General features: G+C 36.1%; 1 protein-coding gene across 1 annotated transcript in view; it reads right to left on the minus strand.

Annotated features, from left to right (window-relative positions):
• The window catches only part of nonC (serine/threonine-protein kinase Smg1), a 1,411,261-nt gene that overhangs the window by 728,573 nt on the left and 654,846 nt on the right, over positions 1-27,842 (minus strand). Inside the window, exon 37 of the mRNA XM_090378365.1 lies at positions 8,321-8,459. Within this exon, the coding sequence (XP_090234491.1) occupies positions 8,321-8,459 (139 nt within the window). The remainder of the gene's footprint in view (positions 1-8,320; positions 8,460-27,842) is intronic.

Consider the following 27,842-nt stretch of genomic DNA (forward strand, 5'->3'; position numbering starts at 1 on the left):
GCAAATGACTACGATGAACAACTACACTGACAAATAATGTAGAGGAGTCAAACAAAATTCTTAAAATGGAAGATTTTAACTTTTCAGATACTCACTGGAACTTGCAGTTTTGTCATTTGACAGCAAAAATTTTCCAGATTTATTGGATGGCTACTTTCTAGAGCAACACATTAGAGAGGCAATAAGAGAAAGCAGTACTCTTTATCTCATAATTCAACAGTGATGCTTTACACGTTAAGATCTTCAGATAAAGGAGCCAATATAACAATTATATGGGATCTATTTAAGATATCATTGCATATCAGATTGTTCTTATGCTTATTTATTTGCAAATGTCTAAAGTATCACTTTTTCCACCATTTGAAACTGAAAAATCACATCTATATGAATTATATGGATCTTTATGCATTATATAGTGCAGCTATTTCAGATTTTACAAACACAGAAAGTCATGCATATATGCTTTTTTAATCAATGCATATTTCTTTGGCAACTTACTGATAGATGGATACTGTTAAATAAAATTTAGCTTTCCATAACATAACAACAAAGAAAGGATTAACAATAAAACATATAAAAAGCAGAGTAAAACTCATATTCTGTCATAAGTAACATATGATTTTTGCATGTTCTTCATATTTTGTGAAACAATCTGTGTATGCTGATGACATTTATCCTCTTACTCTGACTACACACAAGGGGGCATAAATTCAAATTGAGGAAGGATGGTTGATTGTAGGAACAAAAACTTCTATTTGTTGTTGTGAAAGTGGGTAGTTTGAATAAATTTAAGGAAGATGATAAATTGAAGAAGAAGAACTAGACAAAGTATTGGAAGCTATAGAAAGATAATGTGGAAAGTTATTCCCTTTTTCCTTTTTTTGGTTGATGCTTTAGCTTGCCATCTTGCATCATTTGCCACTACTAATATTAATTTAGACTAGCACAACATTACCAATTCATTAGAGGTGAAAAATGAAACTAAGGTGAAATTAATAAATATTTTTTAAAAAATTACAAAATAAAAGGTACATATATCAGTTAGACTAATTTTTTTGTGAAAAAGACTAAGAAAAACTACTGGGACAGTAAACAGAAGAAACTCAAAACAAATGAGCCTCTCATTAATCTTGAGAGCATTCACACCACACTGATTAACAGTATGGTATACTACTGTTGTGCAGCAAACCATCAGCTTTGTGGAAAATATCACTGGCAACTTTACTCTCCAACACCATTCAAAATATGACGCATAACAATGTGAGTTAATTTCTCTAAAAGACAAGATGAATGTGACATGAATCGAATAAAATTCTAGTCTATTCTTGCTGTCCCATCTAAACAGTGATAGAATTGCAGAATCCGTTTATTGCATTTAAGAAAAAAGCAAAGACAGACAGATTAGTTTACTTAAGAAATATGGAAGATATACAATGCTATCCACAATAATTTAGTGATCTTCCATCAATGAAAACACGAAATATGACTATATCCTGACCAAGTCATAAGATCTAAAGTATTTCTTTTTTTTTTTTGTATAATAGTAACAGCTTCTCTTATTTGCTAAAAATAAATAAATGGTTCAATTATTTTACACATTCATTTGTAAATGAGCTAATCAAATAAGTTAAAATATGTGAGTGAGGCCATTTTAGATGCTATGAGTTGGAGCAATGCTATGAATTTTTCAACGAAATCATATTTATTTCTATATATATTGAAGAATTAATCATACTTTTATATACAGTTATCAAGTTTGTTTGTTTGGGGATTTATTAGACACATCGGCTTCTGTGGCCATAGTTATCAAGTGTGTGTGTGTGTGTACGCACGAGCGCGCGCACGCGTGTTGCTTAGTGGCGCATAAGCTGCAGTGGCTGTACTGCAGCTTATGCGCAGCTTAATGGTTCAATTATTTTACACATTCATTTGTAAATGAGCTAATCAAATAAGTTAAAATATGTGAGTGAGGCCATTTTAGATGCTATGAGTTGGAGCAATGCTATGAATTTTTCAACGAAATCATATTTATTTCTATATATATTGAAGAATTAATCATACTTTTATATACAGTTATCAAGTTTGTTTGTTTGGGGATTTATTAGACACATCGGCTTCTGTGGCCATAGTTATCAAGTGTGTGTGTGTGTGTACGCACGAGCGCGCGCACGCGTGTTGCTTAGTGGCGCATAAGCTGCAGTGGCTGTACTGCACCTATTCATTGTAATATACTATAAAATAACTAAAAACTGTAGCATCTTCATTTTTATTATAGAAACCTATTTGGAATTGATGATATACTCCAATTTGTTTCAGAAAACAGAAAAATTCATTATTTGCCTCATCACTACTAATATGTGTAATATCATTGGTTCTCAAAGATCAGTTAGAGAAAGCAGGACTGATGTTCTGTCCTGCTGGTAGTGGGGGGCAGTCAATCAGAATATGTTAAATATGCTGAAAAGTGTGGCCACTGAGGATGTTCATCACCTGTGAGTAGATGGAGGTGAGACATATGTATGTCCTATTCTTGCCTATGCAAGTACCACTTCTCATGACAGTATCTAAAGCTTTGAACTGGTTCCAAACTGGTTTGGGTGTCCTGTTTCAACTGGCTTGGATAGCTCTTTCACTTGTATGATGTGATTATAATCAGAGGCAGGAATAGGGACAGGGGTTAAAGAGTTCAGGAACTTTTAACAGCTTTATCAGCCATTTCATTCTCCTTTATCCTCAAATCTTTGCTGGGGATCGGTCAGTGACCTTTTCACTGACCGATCACATTCTTCAAGTAGAAAAAGCAGACACTCCTGATCTGATTTAAAACAGAGTGAATCTTAAAAAAGTTTTGCATTGCTGTAGTTGAGCTGAGAGAGTCAATGTATACTATATATTTTAAATATGGGTAGATTCAGGTTTTCTAAGTTAATTTTATTGCATGTAGCTCTACTGAGAAGCTGCCGTACTCAGGGGGTAGGGAAGCCTGAAATGATAGCAGAGGGAAATACTGTTGCTGCTCCAACAGGTGAATGTGACCTGGAGACATCAGAATATATTGGCAAGAAATCAACAAACTTCTGAACATGGCTTGCATGGAGTTGTTTCACACTGAGTGTCAATAGCAGATTCTTTGCCCATTAATGAAGATAAGTATCACAAGTCAGTTCAGGATGGGGAAGTTCGTGGTGGTTGAGAGTAATTCATTAACTGCTGGCTGTTTACAATAGGAACATTCCAACTGTGTTAGTCCAAGAAGATATAGGTTGGTCTTATTTTCCTAGGTTTATTTGTATAGAGATTTTGCAGTAGTAGATTGAAGAGATATGGCCCAATAGCAACTTTGTATTTTGGCTGCACACTTTTAGTAGTGTTTTTCAGCAGAGGTACAGAAGGGGCTTCTTCAATATATAAAATATGAGCCAAAGATGTACTGAAAGCAAAAAAGTGCAATCTGCAAAGCATTGTGCTGTATAGGATCAAGCCACCATAGTACACTCCTTCAGGCAGAACCATGGATTGGAGCACCATAATCCAAATGGGATCTAATCAGTGTTCTGTATAAGAGCCACAAAGAGATATAATTTGCTTCCCAAGACAGAGCAGATAAAGCACTGATACATGTTCTGTTCAGCTTTTTAGACGGGTAGTATGTACAAATGTGCTAAAATAAATTTAACTTGCTGTCAAGAATTACTCCCAAGAATCTGATGATGGTGGTGATCAGAATAGTAAAGTTTGCCATCTTAAGTTCCTGAAATTAAGATGGCAAACTTAAAATTGCATACATACATACTTCTTTCTGGAAGTGGACGGCAACAGTTTTCTGTTGTGAAAGATGATAGCCAATGGGTACTGTCCACTTTTTTTACTTTCTTCAGGGATATCTGCAATTGCCGTTCAATATATCTCACGTTTGGAGAATGGCAAGAAATAGGGAGATCATCAGCATAAAGGTAAGCCTCAACAGTATTTCGGAATTCTTTTGTAATGAAATCAATTCTAAGGGCAAAAAGATTTGCACTTACCAACTTTTCAAGAATGTCATAGAAAGCATGTTTTTATATCAAACTTTAAAAGAATAAATAATTCTGAATAAAGTTCCAGATGAATATAGGCATGTTGCCTCACTGACCAAGAGCATAAAGGTCAACGAGAATGCTGTAATGCCAGGTAGTATAAATGCCTTCTCTATATCAACGAAAACCATAACAAGGTGTTCATTTTTCACAAAGGCATTGCAAATTGCAGACTTAACCATGAGATTTAAGGAGGACATGTTTTGATGAAAGCCATGCTGACTACTACTCATGAGATATTGCACTTCAATGATCCAAACGAGTCAACTGTAGAACATTTTTTTCAAAGACATCCAAGGCAATTGGAGAAGGCGATTGGTCTGTAACTATAAGAACTGGTGAGATCTTTTCCAGGTTTAATTAAATAAGTCCAGAATTGTGGCATGGTGCCAAGAAGTGGATAAATGTTTTACAGAAAGATTTGATTATAAAAGATCAGGAGCAGTTGTATATTTTTGTTATCAAAGTACTGTAACATGACATAATAAATTTCACCTGGCTCAAAGGCACTATTGAGAGTTATTCTATTGGCTTGAAGAAGTAGATAATATTGAAGAGGCTGGTTATAAGAAAAGAATATAGAGGTTCGAAAGTTTATCGATCGCTATCCAGTGGTGGCCTTAATTTTCTGGAATTCTAAAGAGTAAGCTGATGATGCCGAGACTCAGATAAACGTGTCATCCAAGACATTTGATATATCCAAATGAGCACAGTTCTTGCCCATTCCAAGAAAGAATTGGAAAAGGGTGGTTTGAAACTTGCTGCAAAGCTGCCTAATTTTCTTCCATAATAATCTGAAGTCAGCATTTCTAATGACAGTCCATGTAAACTAGCTTCTACTGTCAATAGATGCAAACAAACACATCTTGCTCAAAAACTAGCTTGTTTTTGAAAGAGACATGTTCTTGCTCTTAGCTTCTTGTAGTTAAGATTAACTGTGGTTTGGGATTGATGAAATAAATTCCATGCTTTTTTTTTCCCTTCTTTACTTTGGTGCATTCTTCAATCCATCAATAGTTAAAATGCCATCAGGCTGGGGGGTTCAATAATAGAATTGATTATTTAGCTACAGATAAGAGGTGTGGTGTGATGTAACCCATGACTTCACCTATGAGCTGAAGTTATATAATTTTCTCATCTAGGGTGTTAGCTGACTGAAATTTGACCCAATTGGCTGGAGAGAATTTCCACTTCCCACTAATGGTGGTTGTGTAGCCAGCTGATTACTACAAACAATTAGAAAATGGTCACTTCCTGTGGGATCCTCCATAACAGACCATTCCATGACTAGAAACAGTATTGGGGTGCAAATCGAGAGATCAACTGCAGAAGTTTATCTAGTTGACAACAGTATATGAATGCGAGCACAGTATTAAGAATGGTAAGGTTTTGATTATCCAGAAAGGTTTCAATCAGTCAGCCATGCCTATCTAATTTAAGGGGGTAGTGGCCACTGAAACACCCAGGGGAAGGTAACCGCATTAGATGTTCTTCAAGATCTTTGAAAGAGAAGGTATATTTTGTTGAACATAGATTGAAACTAGCATTAATGCAATCTCAGTAAACAAACATACAGGAACAATTTCAGTTTGAAGAACAATTTGCTTGATAGGGATCTGTGAGTTGACCAAAGTGGCCAGACCACATGGGCCACAGTTGATGTATATTTCGATCTAGTCGATAGATAAAATAGTTCTTTATGGGGGCAGAAATTTGGGTAATTAGATAGGTTTCCTGCAAAAAGTAAACAACTGGACAGAAATAACTCTTGAATGTTTTGAATATTACTATGAAATCCTCTGCAATTCCACTATAAAATATAAGGCATTACTTGATTTCAGTACAAGAAGCTGTTTGTTTGTTTGTTTGTTATTTGGTTTTTAGGAACATTAGCAACTAAGGCCATATTGCTGCGGGATATGCGGTGGTTATTCCCTGACCTTTCCGCATCCTCCGTATTTGGTGGTGACGGTCTCAAACCCCGGTCTAATCAAGAAGCATGTGCTACGCACTGCTGCTCCTTCCCACTCTGTTTTTATTCTGTTATTTTGGTTTTTAGGAGCATTAGCAACTAAGGCCATATTGCTCCGGGATATGCGGTGGTCATTCCCTGACCTTCCCGCATCCTCCGTATTTGGTAGTGATGGGCTCGAACCCCAGTCTAATCAAGAAGCGTGTGCTACGCACTGCTGCTCTTTCCCACCTGGCTACGGAGGCACCTGCTCCTTCCCACCTGGCTAAGAAGGCGCCATAAGAAGCTGTATCTGACTGCTTTTTTTATTGTGCTTGGCTTATAGCATTATGCTTCAGTTTTTTTTTTTTTTTGGAAGAAAGACGGGCCAGTATCCATATTTAAATACAAATACATTTCTAGAATCGGATGTTCCTGGTTGGACGAGTAATCAGTATCCATGGATGTGTCTTGAATATTTTTTCTTGAATTGGAACTAGGATAATGCGATCCAGCATTCACTGGAGGGGAAGGAGATGTCGCTGATATTATAACAGGAGTATTACTTGGCTGATCTGAATGCTTAGGAACACTGGACTGTTGCTGAGTAAGACAGAGGACAGCTCATGCCCAGTCAGAGATTGATATGTTTAAGGAGCCTGTAATATCAGTTTGGGTGGCCACTGTTTGTTTCTGTAAATACTGGCTACATATGTTTCGGTATACTGAAAGAAATCAGTTTCCTCGCTTTTCGTTTTCAATCATATTTCACAATTTTTTTTTCTGTTTTTCATCTTTACTTTTCTTAGAGTATGCAGATGGTTACCTCTGCAGTTGGAGCAGGTCATTTGTGTTACAAAGCAATCACCTTGAAAGTGATCAGAGGAACACTTAGGGTAAACCAGGTTTTCTCTGCATGCCTTCTGAGAGGGGCCATACTTTTTGGCACTTTTAGCATTTCAAGAGATAGGGAATGTTGGGATGAATGCAGAAATTAAATAACCTGATTTTATTGATGTCAGTATGTTTGTGGTATTAAATGTAAGGATGGTATTCTTGGTATGTGTAAGTTTTGTCTTTTTTAATCATAATTTTTTGACTGCAATAACATTTTGTCCCTGAGCTCTTGAGTTATTTATTCCTTTGTGAGATGCAACAGATCCCAGCTGGATATAACACCCTTAGATGTAGTGACAAATGGGCCTGGAGTACTGGGGTCCATAGTTTAACAGATATTTATTTAAAGTATACCCAGTAAAATTTTTATTTTATTTTACTGGGTATACTTTAAATAAATATCTGTTAAACCCTTAGATGTATTAAGAGTTTCATGGGGAGATACTTTCACTGAAATTACAGCAAAATTGGTAAGTTGAAGAAGTTTCTCTGAATGCCTGCGATTGAGTGTTTCTAGTAAAACATCTGATTGTAGTCTTGTAACTCTCTAAGGAGATCCTATAATACTTTTCAGATGTTTCTGGATGTGGAAGAGAAATAGTTTACTTACAGACTGGTCTATAAGTAAGTGGAATGTGAGAAATACAGGAAAATCTGTTGCAGAGGAACTTGGTTGGAACTGCTTCGATTGTGATGTGTCGTAATAAATTTCTGTCTGTGGCTGAGAGCTTGTCACCTCTAAAAGTGGAAGCACATTGTGTTCCATATTTGCTCCTTTTGGCCCTTGGCAGATCAACTTTATGTGCCAAGGTAGCCAGCCCCAACTCGGGGAGACAAGAGCAGTGTCATCGGTTTGAAAGTGTTTGAATGAATTAGTATTTTAGTAAAGATAATAATAATATATGTACAGAGACAAGAAAGGTAAATTTCCTTTCTGTGTTCTTAATTGTAAATACAGAACTTCTTTAAACGAAAGGCTCTTTAGGAGAAAGATGGTATAAATTTATTAAATTTAAAAATATTTAATTTCTTTTCTAGAGCACTATAGAAAATCAAACTGAAATTGCTTTACCTTGAATTTGCTTGCCACCAGGGGGTTTATCAAGTTTGTATTAAGTAATCTATCTTGACAATATAGTAAGAAATATGCAAGTAAGAAATACTTACTATATATAAGAATAAATAAAATAAAATATATTTTATTTATTTCTTATATATAGTAAGTGAATGCTGATAGCAACTGCCAACTCTTACACTAAAAAATTTTCATATAATTCAGAATGTAAGTGCACATATGATTTCAATAAGTGATTCTAATTTGCATGAACATTCAAATTTTTTTGTATTAAAATAATTACATCTGTAGTAATATTTGTGTTTTACATGAAAACTTTACCTCTCCAGGGTGCAGTAGGTGTTTCAGCTAAACCACTTTCCAGAACATCTCTTAACTCAGATGCATGCTTTACCACTAGTCTCAGAAGTCTCAGAGTAGAAGTTACATTGTCATCTTCACATTTTTCTTCTTGAATATCCTAAAAATCAAAATGTTCAATTCTAAAAAGATTATATATCATAATTTATCTTAAAATTTTTATTTTTAAGAGAGGGAAATTGAGAACTAAAAGAATATCAAGAAAAATACAAGCATCATATTTTCCCTTATATCAGTTGATCATGGAAGAATTAAATGAAAGCATGTGCTTAGGGATAAGCACACATTCCTTCAAGATTCAATACCAATATATTTAAAACTTATTTACAACAAGTCAATATTCAGTACCAATATATTTACAACTTAATATGTACAGTAAACCCTCGCTAATCCGGTTAGAGATAATCTGGATCGAAATATGAAAAATTCTGTTCACAGTTGAGTACTTTGAAAGACAAACAGGATTTAGCAAGGCAGATGAGTCACTCTGAATGTGCAGAGAGAGACAGAACATACGTTACAATGTCTTGCATGTTGTTCAGTATCGTTGCTGACTCTGAGTCAGAAGGATGTTATTGCTTGTATCGCTTCATTTGCATACTTCTTTTTATGTGTGTATATATATATATATATATATATATACATAAGTTAACGTATTTTAAATAATCATGGGTTCTAAAGAATAGAAAAGTTTAATAAAAAGTACACATGTTATTCTAACTATCATTAACAAGCTCAAAGTGATAGAACAACTTGAAAATGGTGTTCCTGGAAAAATAAATTGCTGAAGAATTTGGTATTGGTCAATAGACTGTGTCAGATATAAAAAACAAAAATAATCTATGAAGACTTTTTCTTTAAAATTTGATGTGGGAAGTGGTAAAAGCAGTGTATCAAATAGACAGACATTAAAAAAGCCAAAAGAAGCGTTGCTGGAAGAAGCTGTATTTAAGTGATATTCACAGCAATGATTAAGTGGCATTGGGGTGTGATTCCAGCACCATTTGATAAATGTATTGTCTTTTTATATTTTTAAATAAAGGCTCTACAGTGATTTTTTTTATTTATTTTCATCAGCTATATTTTATTTCTTAAATTTTCCATTTATTTTTATTTTAAGTTTTTGTTCTTTTAAGGCTATCTTTTGCTTCACTAACTTAGATTATCGCTTAATCCGGATGACTTCTCTCCCCCTTTAATCCAAATTACCGAGGGTTTACTGTATATATTTTTACACATACAGGGTGTGACAAGTTTCTAGGCTGGCACAATAAAAATAACACAAAGTGAAGGAGCTCAAAAATGGTTTTATTTTTAATCAAAGTACAGCAGCCCCCCCCCCCCATTATAACGTGGTTCGCTTTACGCTGATTCGCTATAATGGTGTTCTTATAGTATAACCCGTATCTGACTATAACGCTGTCACAGATCACTATAACGCTCTTTTCAGATTGCATTTTTGGCATATTTAACAAAATCGTTTCATTTGATGGAGTCGATAGCTTGAAAATGAATAGCAAAACAGCATTAAAAAGTTTCCCACGCCAACTTGAGAAATTTTCCCACACTCAGTGAAATTTTCTCGCACGCTAATTTAATGCAGTACAGTGACTTGTTATGTAGTTCCGAGATCAACATTTTAAAAAATTATCAAGTATATTGCTTTTAATATTTGCATTATATGCATTTATTCAAAGACTAATCATCACTCAGTACAGAATTAGATATCGTGCGTAACGGACAGTTTACTCGAACATTGTATCATAATTAATGCAACCAACACAGTTACATTTTCGAAGAGTTAATAATGGCGAATAAGAATGTAAAAGCAAAAACATCTGGACGCAGTACGAAGACTATAAATGTAAGAAAAAGACTGAATTTGAAAACTAAATTAGACATTTTGAAGTGAATCGATTCCGTTCAACGACAAGCGGATGTGTGCCATAATTTAGGACTTGCAAGTTTAACTGTAAGAACAATTATAAAAAAATAAAGAATTAATTTTAGCAGCGGGAAAGATAGCTGTTCCACTGCAAGCAATTAGGGCTAGCCGACTATTAGGATTGAAATGGAAAGACTAACTAATTTTATTGAAGATAATATCCAATGCAGAATTCAGTTAAGTTAAATATTATAAAAAAGAGAGAGAGATTAGCCAATATGATGATCTGAAGAAAACTCACCTAAAAAAAAAAAAATGTGGAACCATTTAAAACTGGTAAGGGCTGGTTGAATAGATTTAAAATCTAGGGAGAAGCCGCAAGTGCAGATCAAGGAACCAAAACTTTCAAAAAAGAACTTGTTAAAATTATTGAAGAGGGGTATTGTGTGTTATACTTCTCAACAAGTTTATAACATAGATGAAGCAGGACTTTTGTGGAAACGAATGTCTAAAAGAAGTTTCATATTGAAAGAAGAAAAAAAAACATCCCAGGTTTCAAAGCGGCAAAGGATTGGGTGACTTTATTGTTGGGTGGTAACGCTGCGGGGGATTTAAAATTAGTTTCTTTGGAAGAGGATCAAAGTTCAACCCAAAATCAACACATTTTTCATGATTAAATTCATCAATTAAATTAAATCAATTAAAATCAATTTAGATCAATTAAATTCATGATTTTAGTTGGAATTTTAAGTTTAATTTTGATACGTAAGTTGTTACCAAATAATTATATACGTATGTAATGCAGAATATTTTATATGTGCAAATATTTGAATATTAAATATTTTGACCGACATTTGTGCATCTTTTCACTTTTCACACCGTTTATTATATCCTATGGCACCGACCACAACTCACAAATACATATGTTACCTTATGGGAATGCAGTGCTTGCTTAGCACGGATTCACTTAGCGCTCTGTTTATCCAGAACGAATTATCAGCGTTAAGTGGGGGGTCACCACCTAATTGAGTACACTTATTACCCAAGTCTAAAAATTTCTGAAAACAGTCAGCAAAGGCATCCAGAGAGAGATGATGTTCAATTCAGCAGTTGCATTTTTCTTTAAGTCCCCAGCATCCTGAGATCTCTTCCTTTTGAAGCATTTTTCAACTTGGGAAAAAAAGAAGTCTGCTGGTGCTAGTTTGGGAGAGTAGGGGGGCATGGCTGATAGGTACAATGCCATGTTTCATCAGAAACATTTACACAGCACATTCTGCCGAGACACTTAAGTTGAAAAATATACGGCTGGTGATTTTACCCCCAATACCACCAGTTTAATGCAACCACTGGATAAAGGCATTATTTATAACCTCAAGAGAGCATATAGAGCCTGCCTGATAAGGTACTTGATCCGCAAAACATAGGAGGAAACAATTTTCAGCCAAATTGAATGTCTTGGATGATATCCGTAATCTTGTCATTGTTTGGGAAAGTATTACATCAAGTGTAACAATCAATTGCTTCAGAAAGAGTGGCTTTGGAGAGAACATCATCGAAAAACATGGTCCAGCAGACGAATGTGATAGCAACAGTGAGGAATAGCGGATTTTGAAGGAGCATTTTGTGGAGTAATTTGAAGGAGGATTTTCTGGGCAAATTTGAAGAGTTTGTGAAGGTGGATGATGAAGTTGCTACCACTGCAAAGCCAACACCAGAAGAGCTGCTGGGTACCAAATGATTTTTGTTACCAATGACAGCGAAAGTCAAGTGCACACACTGCCATCTAAAAAATATGCCCAAAATGCATTGAACAAAATACAAAATGTATTGGCCTGCAATAACATTGATAACATCTGTACTATGGTTAAAAATGCATATAGGACAAAAACTGTGCAACCAACATTGGATTCTTTCTTTAAATTAGATTAATTTATTAAAAAGTTAATGGTTTTTATGTCTCCTTTTATATTGAGATGGTAATTCTTTTTACTGTGATATTAAAATATTGTATATACAAAGGGTACTAGGAAAGTTTTGCAATACAGCTTTGTTTATTTAATTTTTTCAAAGTAATTTCCTCTACATTCAATACACCTCTCCATCCTCCGAAACCAATCTTTAAACCAGTTCTGCCAAGTTTCACTAGGGAGTAAAGCACACTCGTTGTCCCAAGCCCGTAGAAGGTCCTCATCACTGGAAAACCGCCTCCCTTTTAGCTTCATTTTCACATGCGGGAACAGTGTAAAGTCGCAGGGAGCAAGGTCTGACTGTAGGGAGGGTGCTCGAGAAGTTTCAGTCCTGTCGTGGTCAAATATTCGGTGCAGGCTTTGGCGCGGTGAGCTGGAGCATTTTCGTGATGGAGGTACCAGGTGTCCATTCTTGACTTTGGCCGCAGGTTCTTCATAGATCCAATGACTTTAGGCAGGCATTGTTCAGTATACCACTTAGCTGTGACTGTCTTCTGCGTGTCCAAAACGACACGTTCCACAATTCCACTCGAATTGAAAAACACAGCTATCATTTTCTTCTTTACAGATCGGGATTTTCTGACAATTACGGGTGTGTCGTCATCATCAAAGACCCAAACTTTGTTTTGAGCCTTGGTCGGCAGATCGTAATAGTACAGCCAAGTCTCGTCACCTGTCACGATGTTGTTCACATACCGAGATTGTCCCTTATCAAACTTTTTTAACATCTCCCGGCACCAAGTCACACGTCGTGTCATCTGCTCTTCAGTCAGTTGATGCGGCACCCAGAGAGAACAAAGTTTCTTCACGTGCAAATGATCTTGCAGAATCGAACGAATTGCTGGTGCATTTAGGCCCAAAGTATCCTCTATCTGTTGGTAGGTCACTCGCCTGTTTTCGTCAAGCATTTTCCTCACAGCAGTAACGTTTTCCTCCGTAACTGACGTTCGTGGCCTTCCCGGCCTCTCAGAATCCTCCAGAGTGAAATTTCCCCTTTGGAATTCTCTATACCACCTGAATATCGTTGTACGATGTGGACAATCATCATCTAGTGCAAGAGTCATTTCTTCTAAGCACTGGTCTATGGTTAAACCACGCACGAAATTATACCGCAAAACTGTCCTTATCTCATTTCGTGACCACGATGCCATCGCAAGCACTTTACACTCTCACTACTAATGAATAACTGAGCCCATCGACTTGGCGCGGAGGCGCCTCCGTAGCCAGGTGGGAAGGAGCAGCAGTGCGTAGCACACGCTTCTTGATTAGACCGGGGTTCGAGCCCGTCACCACCAAATACGGAGGATGCGGAAAGGTCAGGGAATGACCACCGCACCGGAGCAATATGGCCTTAGTTGCTAATGCTCCTAAAAACCAAATAACATAACAACAACTTGGCGCGGCGGCTACTATGCACGTATGAACATGTCTCAACATGCAGCAACAAGCAGCTTCCTGTGATTCATTGTTGCGTCATATTGCAAAACTTTCCTAGTACCCTTTGTATCAAAATATATACTGTACAATATTTTCGTTTCTGTTAATATTGCTTTTCCTCTTAGTTTATCTTACAAATAAAATCTTTAAAAAATATGTTATTCCTATTACTGTATTGTTAGACAAGGCTTTTGTTTTTATTTTATTTTATTAATTTTTTTTTGATATTATTATTATTATTATTATTCTTAGATATATAGTAATGTACCAAAAAAAAAAAAAAAAAAAACGGTAAAATTTTGACACTTTTGGGTGACCTCATTATTACAAAATGTGAAAATTTAGGTCCTTTGAACTTTGTATTAATGAGATTCCACTGTAAAATATAATAAAAAATGTATTTACAGGGTATGTCTGAAAAAATATTGGACTGATTTTTTTAACAGTACTACTAGTGCCATACATTAAACACTGTTGAAACCATTCATTTTCAAGTCTGAACTGACTTTGTTCCAAGTTTCATCAGTGTGCACAAAGGCATTCTACTGGAAAGTTGTTTTTAAATTGAATATTTAAAATTGAATTTTTAAATTGAATATTTAAAAACAACTCTGGAGATTTTAAGCTGGAGTCTTTGCTGGTATATTACTTTAACAACCCCAGTGTTTAAACACACACACAAAAAAAAAAAAAAAAAATTCAATAATAAAGGCAGACCGGAAGTGTTTTGGTGCAGTAACAAGAAGTCCTGGATTACAGGATATGTTTCTGATAAATGAGTGCCCGGAGATTTCTCTCTATCATTGAAGAGATCTCAAGAAAAAAAAAACTTTTTACCTACGAAGAACTGTCCTTGATGGATAATGTGCCAGGCCGTGATACAATCTTGACCAATCTCAGGAGGATTTAATTTCATTTTGTTCATGTCAAATTTTTGCCTCCCAACACAAGTCCTCTTCTTCAACCAGTGGATTAGCAAGTGATTCTCAAACTTCAAGAAAATCTATACCAAGAAAATGCCTGAAAGTTGCTCTGAAGCAACCTCTGTTGAAAAAGCTGTCACCTTCAAAAATTTTTGGAATTCAACATCCTGGACTACCACCAGATGCTTAAATTCAGCCTGAAGAAATGTGACCTTTAATCATCTATAACTTTGACAGATTTGATGATAATAGTATTTTGACAAATGAAATTATCACTCTTGGTGAATCAATGGGTCTGGAAGTTGAAAGAAGATGTGGATGACCTTATTGATACTCATGGGTTTCAACAAACAATACAGGAGCTACAAGGGTTGAAGAAAATTATGGAGTGTGACACTAGAGAAGGTGAGATACCCCAAAAAGTGTCAATTGAAGAGCTGAAGACCATCTTTTCTTGTTGGGAGCATTTAAGAGGAGTGATAAAAAAACACACCAACGAACATTGAAAAGACTGGAGTTCTGATGTGTAAAATGGAAGACAAAGTTATTTCTTGCTTCAGGAGGCTGCAAAAAAGGTCATCAAAAACAGTCCACTTTGGACAGTTTCTTTGCCAGCAAAAGACTGAAAAGACACCCGATCCAACTACCCCACAATCACTACATCACCTCGATTTCCTACAACCTGCATTTCAAGTCTAAGGTGAATACAAATTTTTTTATATATTATTTTTTTTTAAAAAACAAAAGATGTTTTATAACAATTTATTGAATAATCTTTACAATTTTTTTTTTATTTTAAGTATTTCTTATACGTGATTTTTACATTTTTAATGTAAAAATCATGTATAACATGTAACAAACACCTGCTTTATGTGTTGTTGGGGTCACCTGTCAAGGGTTTGGAACGAATTATCTTCATGTTGAGGCCCAATATAAATAAAAAAAAAAAAAAAAAAAGCATCAAGTGACATCAGCTTAGGTAGTTTCTTTCATTTTATAAACTTTTCAGCTCATGTTGAAATAGAATTCCCATTTCGTTCATCATCTCTGAAAATCACTAAGTTTGTTGTGTTCTTGAATATTCTGTTTGCTTTTCAGAAGCATACGTCACACTTCAAATTTGTGAATTTGAAGTGTTGGTCAAGACATCAAAGGCGGATATTGTTGGGATATCAGAGATGTGGTGTCACACAGATATTAGGAATGCAGAATTGGAATATGGGGAGTACAATGTGTACTCCCCAAAGGATAGAGAGGATAGGAAGGGAGGAGATGTTATGCTGTTAATTAAGAAAAACATAAAATCAAAAGAAGTGCATCCAGTTGATACAGATGAACAGTGCACTGTTGAGTCAGTTTGGTATGACATAAGCACTGAAAAAGAAAAAAATAAGAGTAGGAGTGTGTTATAGGTCTATTGACTTGAATGAGTACAATGAACAATTGTACAGAGAAATAGAGTGGGCTAGTAAATCAGAATGTCTTACAATGGGGGATTTTAACTTCCCAAATATTGACTGGAACTTGTGGTTTGGTCACTCACACACTAGTAAGACTTTTGTGTATTTATTGGATGATTGTTTTCTGCAGCAGCATGTTCGAGAGGCAACCAGAGAAAGTAACACTCTTGATCTGGTTATCAGCAGTGATCATTCGTGTATTAAGAATTTGCAGATAAAGGAACCACTAGGTGGCAGTGATCACAGTGTACTGATGTGGGATTTACTTAAAGATATAATTACCATCAGGGGTAAAGGAAAGGGTTTTTGCTTCTGTAAAGTTGACTACGGTGGTCTCAGACAGTTTTTAAATTCTGTACAGTGGGATCAACTGATGACGTTACCAACAGCAAATTCTAAGTGGAAGCACTCAAGGAATTAATCGTGGAAGCTACTAAAAGTTTCCTACCTATTAAAAAATATTGTTCAAGGTTTAGGCCTAAATGGTTATCAAATGAACTAATGAGACTCGTGATAGAGAAGAAAAATGCATGGGATGCATATAAATTATCAGGCGACACAGAAGCCTATGGCAGATATAAGCTAGTCTGTAATCGAGTCACAAAGGAGGTTAGGCAGGCGAAAGCAGATTACAAGAAATCTTTGGCAAAGGATGCTAAGAAAAACAGCAAAGATTTCTTTACTTATATAAACTCTAAAAGGAAGGGGGTGAATATGATTGGTCCACTTGATAGCGTTGGTTCGACTGTTGATGATCCTGCTCAGATAGCAAAAAAACTGAATGAGTATTTTGCATCTACATTCACACAAGAGGAGTTATTATTAAGGTTTGAAAATGTCAGAAGGTTATCAAATTGTAGCAGGGTGCTTAATGATTTTGTAATAACTGACAGCAAAGTGGAGGAGAAATTGTTGAAGTTAAACATAAGAAAGGCAACTGGGGTGGATGGGATTTCTCCAGCTATACTAAATAAGGCAGCAAAGGAAGTAAGCAACCTTAGCCATAATTATGAGAACACCTTGGACTCAGGGGAGGTCCCCACGGAGTGGAGATGTGCAAATGTACTCCCAATTCACAAAGGGGGATCGAACGGTGACACGAGTAATTACAGACCAGTTAGTTTAAATTCTGTTCCGGGTAAAATAATGGAGTCACCGGTTAATGATGCATTGCAGGATCATCTAGACAAGACTGCAGCAATAATTCATACACAGCATGGGTTTGTTAAGGAAAAGTCCTGTCTGACAAATTTGATAGGATATTATGATGTGGTCACAAAGGAACTGGATGCAAAAAATAATTTTGATATCATATACTTGGATTTCAGGAAAGCTTTTGACACTGTTGCACACAAAAGACTACTGTATAAATTGGAGCAGAATGGTATTAAGGGTAAGTTGCTGCAATGGATAAAAGGATGGTTGAGTGTGAAAAGACAGAGTGTGGTAATCAATGGGTGCTGCTCTTCGTGGACTAATGTTATTAGTGGAGTCCCACAGGGTTCAGTGTTGGGTCCACTGTTGTTTTGTACATTTATCAATGATATTGATGAAGGTTTGGTTTTTTTTTTTTTTTTAGGAGCATTAGCAACTAAGGCCATATTGCTCCGGGATATGCAGTGGTTATTCCCTGACCTTTCCGCATCCTCCGTATTTGGTGGTGACGGGCTCGAACCCCGGTCTAACCAAAAAGCGTGTACTACGCACTGCTGCTCCTTCCCACCGGGCTACGTAGGCACCTATACATGAAGGTATATCAGGCTTAGTGTTGAAGTTTGCAGATGATAGAAAGGTTGGAAGGGTTGCAACAGGATCTAGAAAATTTCGGCAGATGGGCTGAGAAGTGGCAACTGCAGTTTAACATTGACAAATGTTAAACTGCAGTACTGCATATGGGTAGAAGTAACCCCAGAGAAACATACCAACTGTGTGGTACTACACTTAAGGTGGTAGAAAATAAAAAGACCTGGGAGTAATTGTGCAGTAAGATATGAAGTTTTCTGAACAATGCAGACAGGCTGCCAGGGCAGGTCATGGGGTTTTGTCAATGGTATATAGGAATTTTGCTAGCAGGGAAAAGGAGGTGATTGTCCCTCTGTATAAGGCAATGGTCAGGTCACGCCTTGAGTACTGCATACAGGCCTGGAGGCCTCATTTTAGGAAGGATGTAGATTTGATTGAGTGTGTACAGAGAAAGGCAACAAGATTGGTGAAGGGAATGAAGGGATCCTCTTACCAAGAGAGGCTTAAGTTCTGCAAATTGAAAAAGGCTGGAGACTAGGCACCTGCACGGTGATCTGATTGTGGTGTCTAAGGCCTTGAATGGGTTGAACATGCTGAATTCTGAAGGGATTCTTCCACTTGTTCAGCTTATGAACCTAAGGGGGCATAAATTCAAATTAAGGAACGACAGATGTAGAATAGATGTTCGGACATTTGCCTTTAGCCAGTGGGTGGTTAATTGCAGAACAAACTTCCATCTGCCGTTGTGTAAGTTGATAGGTTAAATAAATTTAAGGAGAAACTGGACAAACATTTAGAGGGAAACGCTGTGCGATTTTTTTTTTTTTTTGGCTGATGCTGTATAAGCTCACTTGCTTTCTTGCATCACATGCCACTACTACTACTACTACATATTTTTAATGTAAAAACATGGGACATATCATTCAGAGTAAAGCATTTTGTCTTGATTGTTTCAGAATCATTGTGGAACTCTAACAACTGAATAAGATCATCTTCATCAAATTCCCTAAATCCTGCCTGCCTGTGTCAAAATGACAATGTCTGATAACCTTCCTATTCTTTCGAAATCTACTAACAGGTAAACACATTCTGGTCACAAAAGTTTCAAGAATGAAATAACCAGTACAATCATGAATATTGTTTGTGCTGGATACAAACAATATTCATGAAGAATGAAAGAGACCTTGGGTTAATTGTGCAGTCAGATCTGAAGTGTTCTAAGCAGTGTAGACAGGCTGCCAGAGTAGGTCCTGGGGTCTTGTCAATGATATACAAGAATTTTGCTAACAGGGATAAGGAGATGACTATCCCCTTGTATGAGGCAATGGCCAGGCAACACCTTGAGATACTGTATACAATTCTGGAAGCCTCATTTTAAGATGGATGTAGAGTTACTAGAATGAGTACAGAGAAGGGCAACAAGACTGGTGAGGGGTTGTTGTTATTATTATTTGGTTTTTAGGAGCATTAGCAACTAAGGCCATATTGCTCAAGAGATATGCGGTGGTCATTCCTTGACCTTTCCGCATCCTCCGTATTTTCGGGGTCACAGGCGCAAACCCAGGTCCAATCAAGAAGTGTGTGCTACACACTGCTGCTCCTGCCCACCTGGTTATGGAGGCGCCACTGGTGAGGGGAACAAAGGAGTGTTCTTATGATAGGCTTAAGTTCTGCAAATTGCAGCATCTGGAGACTAGGCACCTGCAAGGTGATCTGATTGAGGTGAATAAGGCCTTGAATGGATTGAGCAGGCTCAATGCTGATGGGATTCTTCCTCTTGTTTAGATTACAAACCCTGAGCACACAAAGTGAAATTCAGGAAAGACAGTTGCTGAACAGATGTGCGGAAATTTGCCTTTAACCAGCGCATAGTTGATTGCTGGAACAAACTTCCATCTGTCATTGTGGAAGTTGACAGCTTAAAGAAATACAAGGAAGAAGTGGTCAAACTTTTGAAGCGAAATTTGTTGGGTGAAATAGGAAGGTTTTTTTTTTTTTTTTTTTTTTTTCCTGGGCTGATGCTGTATAAGCTTGCTTTCTTGCATCATATGCCTCTAATAATGCTAAAACTAAATTGACTTTAAATAAAAAGCAAAATACTACTCCATTATACTTTACCAATGTTGGAGTTTTGAAATGCCCATGCTAAATACTGTGATTACTAATATACACTACCCGAGCAAAGAAATTAAAAAAAAAAAAAAACAATAAATTTGTCCATATTAAGTTTTAAAAAAAGTGCTTTGTGAAAACAATTTGTACTTACACCCAGAAAACCAGATTACATGTCAGCACTGTACCAATACTAATGTGTGATTCTGCTTCATTGAAGGCCTGTGTGTGCTGCATGGTAAACCCACTTTCTACAGCTCCTGAAGTTTCTTGGGTTGTTTCACAACAATTTCTCATCAGCCCACTTACACTTGCAGAGAATTTTCTCAACTATTGGCCTAGGGATCTTCAGTAAATTGCTTATAGTGCCTTCCATTCATAATCATACTACTGTCTCCCGAAAGGCCTATGACTATGTTTATAGTTGTGCATGCATATTAACAATAGGGAAGTATACGCAGGTTGTCCAAATTAATTCTCGTCCCTATAAGTTCTACTTTATATTAGCTCTGTAGAGTGTAAAATGTGATGTGACATGCAGGATTATGCTAAATTTCTTAATGGTGCAACTTCATACAAAATTTATGCAACTATTAAAAAAAAAAGGAAAATAATGTAACTTGACTTTCAGACATAAATGGGGTTTTCATGACAAAAACCACATGCACACACAATCATATATAAACCTAAAGTATTAAATGAAAAGAGGTGGCTGACTGCAGGGATGGAATATGTACATAATAAAATATGTTACAGAACTGCATCATAAAGTGCAAAGCAACTATAAAAGAATATGATGAAATTTAATATAATATGAAAGACAAACCATTAAATAATTCGGAAGTATTAATATGAATAAAGTGTCAAGTTAATTGCACAAGTAGACTAGCTATACATTTGCACTCCCAGCTTGATTTAGTAATTCTACTTTTCCAAATACTTTCTTTACTTCATTTTCCATTCAGCCTATAGTACTACAATAGTGCCATTTCAATTTTCTGCCCTTTTATTTTATCCTCCTTCCTCCTTCCCATAAGCTACCATACACCCATAATACTTGGACACATTTGACTACCTTTATTCTGCAGATCTTCACATGCCAAGACCATCAAATGGACATTACAACCACAGCATGCTTGACCATTTATTAGCTGAGTACTACACCAACATATATTTACCTACAATACGCAATTAAAACTTTATTCCTATATACACAAAATTCTTTTATTTCAAAGCACATAATTAACTCATCAAAAATAAATTAATACTCATTACATTTATGTACATAATATTGGGATTCTAATTCACAACATACCACTTTAAAAATTTGCTAGCTACTACATATTCATTCAGACACCTTTTCATTCTTATGGAGATTGCAAACACTACATTTATCCAAGAGATTACCACGGTTGTAGCACCTGATGAAATTGACTGTGTTAATCTATTTTAATTAATTATATCAATAATGAGGCATATATACAGAGCGAGTCAAAATTACATATGCACTTTTAACAATGCAACATTCATGAAAATTAAACAACCAATTGAAATTATTTCATTTTTTAAAACTGCCTGGAAAAATGATGCATGCAATTAAGTTTAATATGAAAAAGGCAATTCTTACACAGAACTGAAAATTTGAAAATATTGTAGATATTCAGCTTATGTGGGAAAGATAACATGGAAACAAGAGTGCCTACTTGTCTAACAATAACCTGTCAGCAAAATAAATTCGATAAACAAGGAATTATTCACAATATTAATTTTATTATTGTTGTTGTTGCTCTTATAAGTGGTCTGATATCTTCTTAGTTATGCAGCTGGTGAGGATCTTGTATATCGGTGGGAGGCATGTGATTGGCCTGTATTTCGCCAGGTTTCTTGTATCTTCATCTTTAGGCTTCAGATATGTGACTCCTTCAGTGAGAAACTTCAGGATTGTCTCCGTGTGCCTTATCATTCGAATGAACTGCTCTTGTAGGTGCTTGTGTGTGCAGGTGAGCTTCTTGTACCAGTAGTTGTGGATGTTATCAATTCCCAGGGTTTGCCAGTTGTAGGTGTTATTGATCGACTGTTTTACTTCTTCTTCTTGAATCCACTCTCTCATCTCTTGTATATCCTTCGTTTTCTTCTGTTCTACTTCTATTATGCTGTTGTGTCTTACTTCACTGCTCCAGATATTTCCCCAGAACTCTTCGATCGTCTTCTTCTCGGGTGGTCCGTTTCCTGCTTTCTCATCTTCACTCAGTTTCCTGTAGAAAGCTCTTTGGTCCTCATCAAAGATTTAGTTCTTTATTTTCCTCTGGGAGCTCTCTTTGTATCGGTGTAGTCTCCTGCTGAGTGAGAGGAGGTTCTGCTTCAGTGTGTATAAGTATTCTCCTATTCTCTGATTTCTGGTCCCATGTTTGCTGTGGGCGCTCTCTCTCTCTCTCTCTCTCTTCAGGATGCTCTTCATGTTTCCAATCAATTTCTTCTTCTATTACCCTGTTGGTACTGGGTCAACTGACCTACCTTGACTTTTAATTCTTCTATCTTCTGCTAAAGTCTTTTTTTTCCCAAGCTGGCAGTTTCTTCTGTTTTCAGTTCTTCTGCTACTGCTGGTCTCTCGTTTCTTTTCTATTAATCCTAGTGGCCACTATGGCAGAACAGTATATTATTATTATTAGCTCTATGGCATAAGGAAGCCTGAGACTCGTGCTGCAACAGCAAAAAAAATTCCCTAGTTACCCTGAAAAAGAGAGAGAGAGAGAGAGAGAGAGAGAGAGAGAGGGGGAAGATTTATGGTGTTTGGTTTTTTTTTAGGAGCATTAGCAACTAAGGCCATATTGCTCCGGGAATATGCGGTGGTCATTCCCTGACCTTTCCACATCCTCTGTATTTGGTGGTGACGGGCTCGAACCCCGGTCTAATCAAGAAGCGTGTGCTACGCACTGCTGCTCCTTCCCACCTGGCTACGGAGGCGCCTGAGAGAGAAGGGAATCACTATGAAAGAGAAGAATGATGATATCCAGCTCAGGACCCTGGGTGTGCAAAGCCCTATGACAAGCAGTGGGAGCAGCATAGGATATCAAGAAATATTGAAAATGTTGATGTTGTTGGCATTTGAATGTTCCCCACAGAAATAAACAAGACAAAGTCATAAGAACTGCAAAATAATCAACCCAATTTTATAAGAATCTTAAAAAATGTAAATCTGAAGCCTTTTAGACCTTGATCATGACATACAATACAGAAAGAAAGATAATCCACTCCAGCAAGCACAATTTTGTGAGTAGCACCATCATTCTTCTATTAGAAGAATGGAGTTTCAAGGACTGATCGCAATCATCGCGAATCAAATAAATACATGGGATGTGTTAGCGTAACTAAGAATAAGAATAGGTGTATGTATACTTGCATGTTTTTTTTTTTTTTTTATGAAAACCCCAAACACAAAAGGTATCAAAACTATATGTACACCAATGCAAGAAGTATAGTAAATAAAGTTGATAAATTTGAACTGCTGGTCAAGACATCAAAGGCAGATATTGTTGGGATATCAGAGACAAGGTGTCACACAGATATTAGGAATGCAGAATTGGAATTTGGGGAGTACAATGCATACAGAAAGGATAGAAAGATAGGAAGGGAGGAGTGGTTGTCCTGTTAATTAAGAACAACACAAAATACAGTCTGTCCTCGTATAGCACGATAGTTGTGTTCCTAGAAACCCTCATGCAATGCAAAATCATGCAATATAAACAACAGGCCCTATGGGAAAAGTGGGGTTAGGTGCCGACCACCCAAGATTGAACACATATTTGGAACCAAAACATTACCAAACACAATAAATAATCGGGTAATTTTAATCGTTATAAAATACTTACGTATTTTATAACGATTAAAATACGTAATAAAAATATAATATATAATTTTTATTATAATATAATAAATAATAAAAAATAAATATTTTTATTATATTATAATAAAGTATTTTTAGTATTTTTTAATACTAAAAAGTATTTTTTACGAATAAAATACGTATTTTATTCGTAAAAAATTTATTATATTAAATAAAATACTTATGTATTTTATTACGACTATTACATAATAAAATATTGCTAATGCTTTTGCTTCTATCGTAAGCAAACTTGTTTTTTGTTTGATTTTCTATCCAAACAGATGACAGCCATTCCATCTCTTCCAATTCTTTGTGACTTAATCTAATGGATTTTAATTACACTTTGAGTTGTTCCTGCTATGAAAGTTGTTTTTGTTTTCTCTCCATTCTTTGTAATTCTCGGCGTTCCCTCATTTAGGTCTGTAGCACGTGCAATACGCATGGTCTTTCATTTCGCTCAAAGCATCTCACAATTTCATATTTTTTCTCTATCGACAGAGGCGGACTCGCCATAAGCCTTATCCGGGAAATCCTTTGGGCAGGAGGCCGGTGTGATTTTGGCCATAAACCATAGTACGAGGCCACTATAAATTTTCCCGGGTAAGAATTTTTGATCCAGTCTGCCTCTGTTTATCGATATTGCTTTTTTTTTTTTTTTCCTCTCTCTGAACCTGCAGTGTCTTCGCCAGGACGCTTCCTTTTCACACCTTTTAAGTATTTTACTCATTTTTAGGGAATAAAGCACAATTACAAAACGAGGAGGCACGCTTAATACACATAAACAAAGCTGCGCGCGTGTAGCAACTGAATAAACAACGCCATAAAGGCCGAGATACACTATTAACACTTCACATTTTACTAAAGCACATTTCTGGGGGTTACTACCATAAAACAATAAAAACAATTTCCAGTTTCGTTTCTGCTAGTGGAATCTGTTATAAACTGGTAGTAAACTCCATCTAATTGCATTTGCAATTATATCGATAGCTAGAATTGTTGGTTTTTACGTTATTATGGTGAAATGTGTTTCCCCTTCACTGATATAAAACACATAAATACATTTTCAGAATCTTCTTCATTCCTATCGTGTTGCATTCGGTTGGGGTGATTCCGCGTTCGACTGCCATTTCTTGTAAACACAAAGGCGAATCGTGTATAAGCGAATTCGGTTCGTGTTATATAAGATAACGTTCCTCTATTTATAAATCGTGTATGATCGAATTCGTGTAATGTAAACACGTGTTATACGAGGACCGACTGTATAAGGAAGTGCATCCAGTAGACATAGATGGACAGTGCAATGTTGAGTAACTTTGGTGTGACATAAGCACTGGGAAATCACAAATAAGAGTAGAAGTGTTATAGGCCCAATGACTCGAGTACAATGAAAAATGGTAGAGAGAAATAGAGTGGGCTAGTAAATCAGAATGTCTTATAATGGGGGATTTTAACTTTCCAGATATTGACTGCAACTTGTGGGATGGTCACTCGCACGCTAGCAAGACTTTTCTGAATTTATTGGATGATTGTATTTTCTGCAGCAGCATGTTCGATGGGCAACCAGAGAGCGACTAATACTCTTGATGTGGTTATGAGCAGTGATCATTCATGTATCAGGAATTTGCAGATAAAGGAACCACTAGGTGGCAGTGATCACAGTGTACCGATGCTGGATTTACTTAAAGATATAATTACCATTAGGGGTAAAGGAAAGGGGTTCTGCTTCCGTAAAGGTGACTACAATGGTCTCAGACAGCTTTTAAATTCTGTACAGTGGAACCAACTGATGATGTTACAAACAGCAAATTCTAATTGGGAAGCACTCAAGGAATTAATGAAAGAAAATTTGTAGCTTCCACGACCTAACAATCATGGAAGCTACTAAAAGTTTCCTACCTATTAAAAAATATTGTTCAAGGTTTAGGCTTAAAAGGTTCCAACTGTCAAACGAACAAATGAGACTCGTGGCAGAGAAGAAAAACGCATGGGACGCATATAAATTATCAAGCGACACAGAAGTCTATGGCAGATATAAGCTAAATTGGATTATTTACGAAGGCAGATTACAAGAAATCTTTGGCAAAGCATGATAAGAAAACCAGCAAGGATTTCTTTACTTATATAAACTCTAAAAGGAAGGGGATGAATCAGATTGGTTCATTTGATATAGATGATTTGGCTGTTGATGATCCTGCTCAGATAGCGAACAAACTGAATGAGTATTTTGCATCTACATTCACACATGAGCAGTTATTAAGGGAGAAAATTGAAATATGGGAGACAGGAGTAACTGTAACAGGGAACTTAATGATTTTGTAATAACTGAGAGCAAAGTGGAAGAGAAATTGTTGAAGTTAAACATAAGAAGGACACCTGGGGGTGGATGAGATCTATCCAATTATATTAAAGGAGGTGGCAAAGGAACTAAGCTAACCCTTAGCCATAATTATGAGAGCATCCTTGGACTCAGGGGGAGGTCCCCACAAACTGGAGATGTGCAAATGTATCCCCAATTCACAAAGGGGGGATTGAAGGGTGACACGACTAATTACAGACCAGTTAGTTTAACTTCTGTTCCGAGACTAGACACCTGCACAGTGATCTGATTGTCTTTAGCCAGCAGGTGGTTAATTGCTGGAACAAACTTCCAACTGTCACTATGAAAGTTGATAGCTTAAAAAACTTCAAGGAGGAACTGGACAAACTTTTAGAGGGAATGGTTGTGTGATTTTTTTTTTCCCCCTTGCATCACATATTACTATTACTATAAAATGGTGGAATTGACATTTCTGACAACTTGAATCTGACTGTATGCTCAGATAAAGTCACACTCAAAATGGACTTTTGAATCGTCACAACTATGTTTATTGGGCCAGTGAAAATCCTCACCTCACCTTGCAGAAAGATGTTAACCTGCCAGAGATAACAATGGATGAGAATCTACTCATTCAGGATTTTCAGACCTAACAGAATGACACTGTGACTGAGAAGTTATCTTGAAATGTTATGGAAATATACAGAATTCAATATCAGAAATGAGATTTTTCAGATATCATGGTGCTTTATTAATAGGAGGGTACACCTTCATACTGCTACCAAGACTACCTACACAGGGAATTTCACAAAAAATGGATATACTGCAGGGGATGTAGTGCTTTCGAATATCCTCCAAGGTCTCCAGACCTAGGTCTCTTAAATTTTTTTGCATGGGGCTACCTGAAAGATAAGATGTATGCTGAAAAAAACACTAGAGGATCAGTATAGAGTTAAAGGAGGAAACACACAATTTCATCTGCAAAATTGTACGTAGGATGTTGAAAAAAGATATCATTTATATGCATGCATGATGGAGAAGGGCATTTTGAATACCTTAAATGAATTTTTTCCTTCTTCCAGATAGAAGCCAAATATTCAATTCAAATGTTAAATAAAAAGAAAAAAATTATTTATTATCAAATTCACAAATTATGGATTTTTAAAGTATATATATACATGGTGTTTCAAAATATGTATACACACTTTAAAAATTTATATTTAATGAGCAATATGCATCAATTTAATTTTCTTAAAATTCATTTTGTAGCTTAATAAGAGATTTTTTTACAATAATTTAATTTTTGTTTTATTTTATAGAACAAAAATTAAATTATGATGTAGAGTACATAATTAAGTAATTAGGTATTCTAAAAAGATGTAGAGTACTTAATTAAGTTTTGAAGAAAGAAAGGCAATTATAAAATGGTACTGAAAATATGAAAATGTCAATGAAGTTCAGAGTAGTTGGAAATCACGAAATGGAACAACAGAGCCCACACGTTTAACAATTACTCGTTTGCAGAATAAATTTGACAAGCATAGAACCATTCAGAATATCAATAACTTAGCATGTGGTAGGAAGAGGACATCAAGTAATGAAAACAATGAAGCTGTAAGATATGCATCTTGTGCATCTCAAGAAAATCAATGAGGCGGTGTTCACAAGAGCTAGGTTTAATGATACAAGTGTTTTTAGAATGGTGAAGGAATAAAACTTTAAGAGCTGTGCACGATTATCTTGAAAAAGAATTTCATGA

The sequence above is a fragment of the Mastigoproctus giganteus genome, chromosome 7 (genome assembly GCF_048544385.1).
Source record: "Mastigoproctus giganteus isolate SK-2022 chromosome 7, ASM4854438v1, whole genome shotgun sequence".
Lineage (NCBI taxonomy): Eukaryota > Metazoa > Arthropoda > Arachnida > Uropygi > Thelyphonidae > Mastigoproctus > Mastigoproctus giganteus.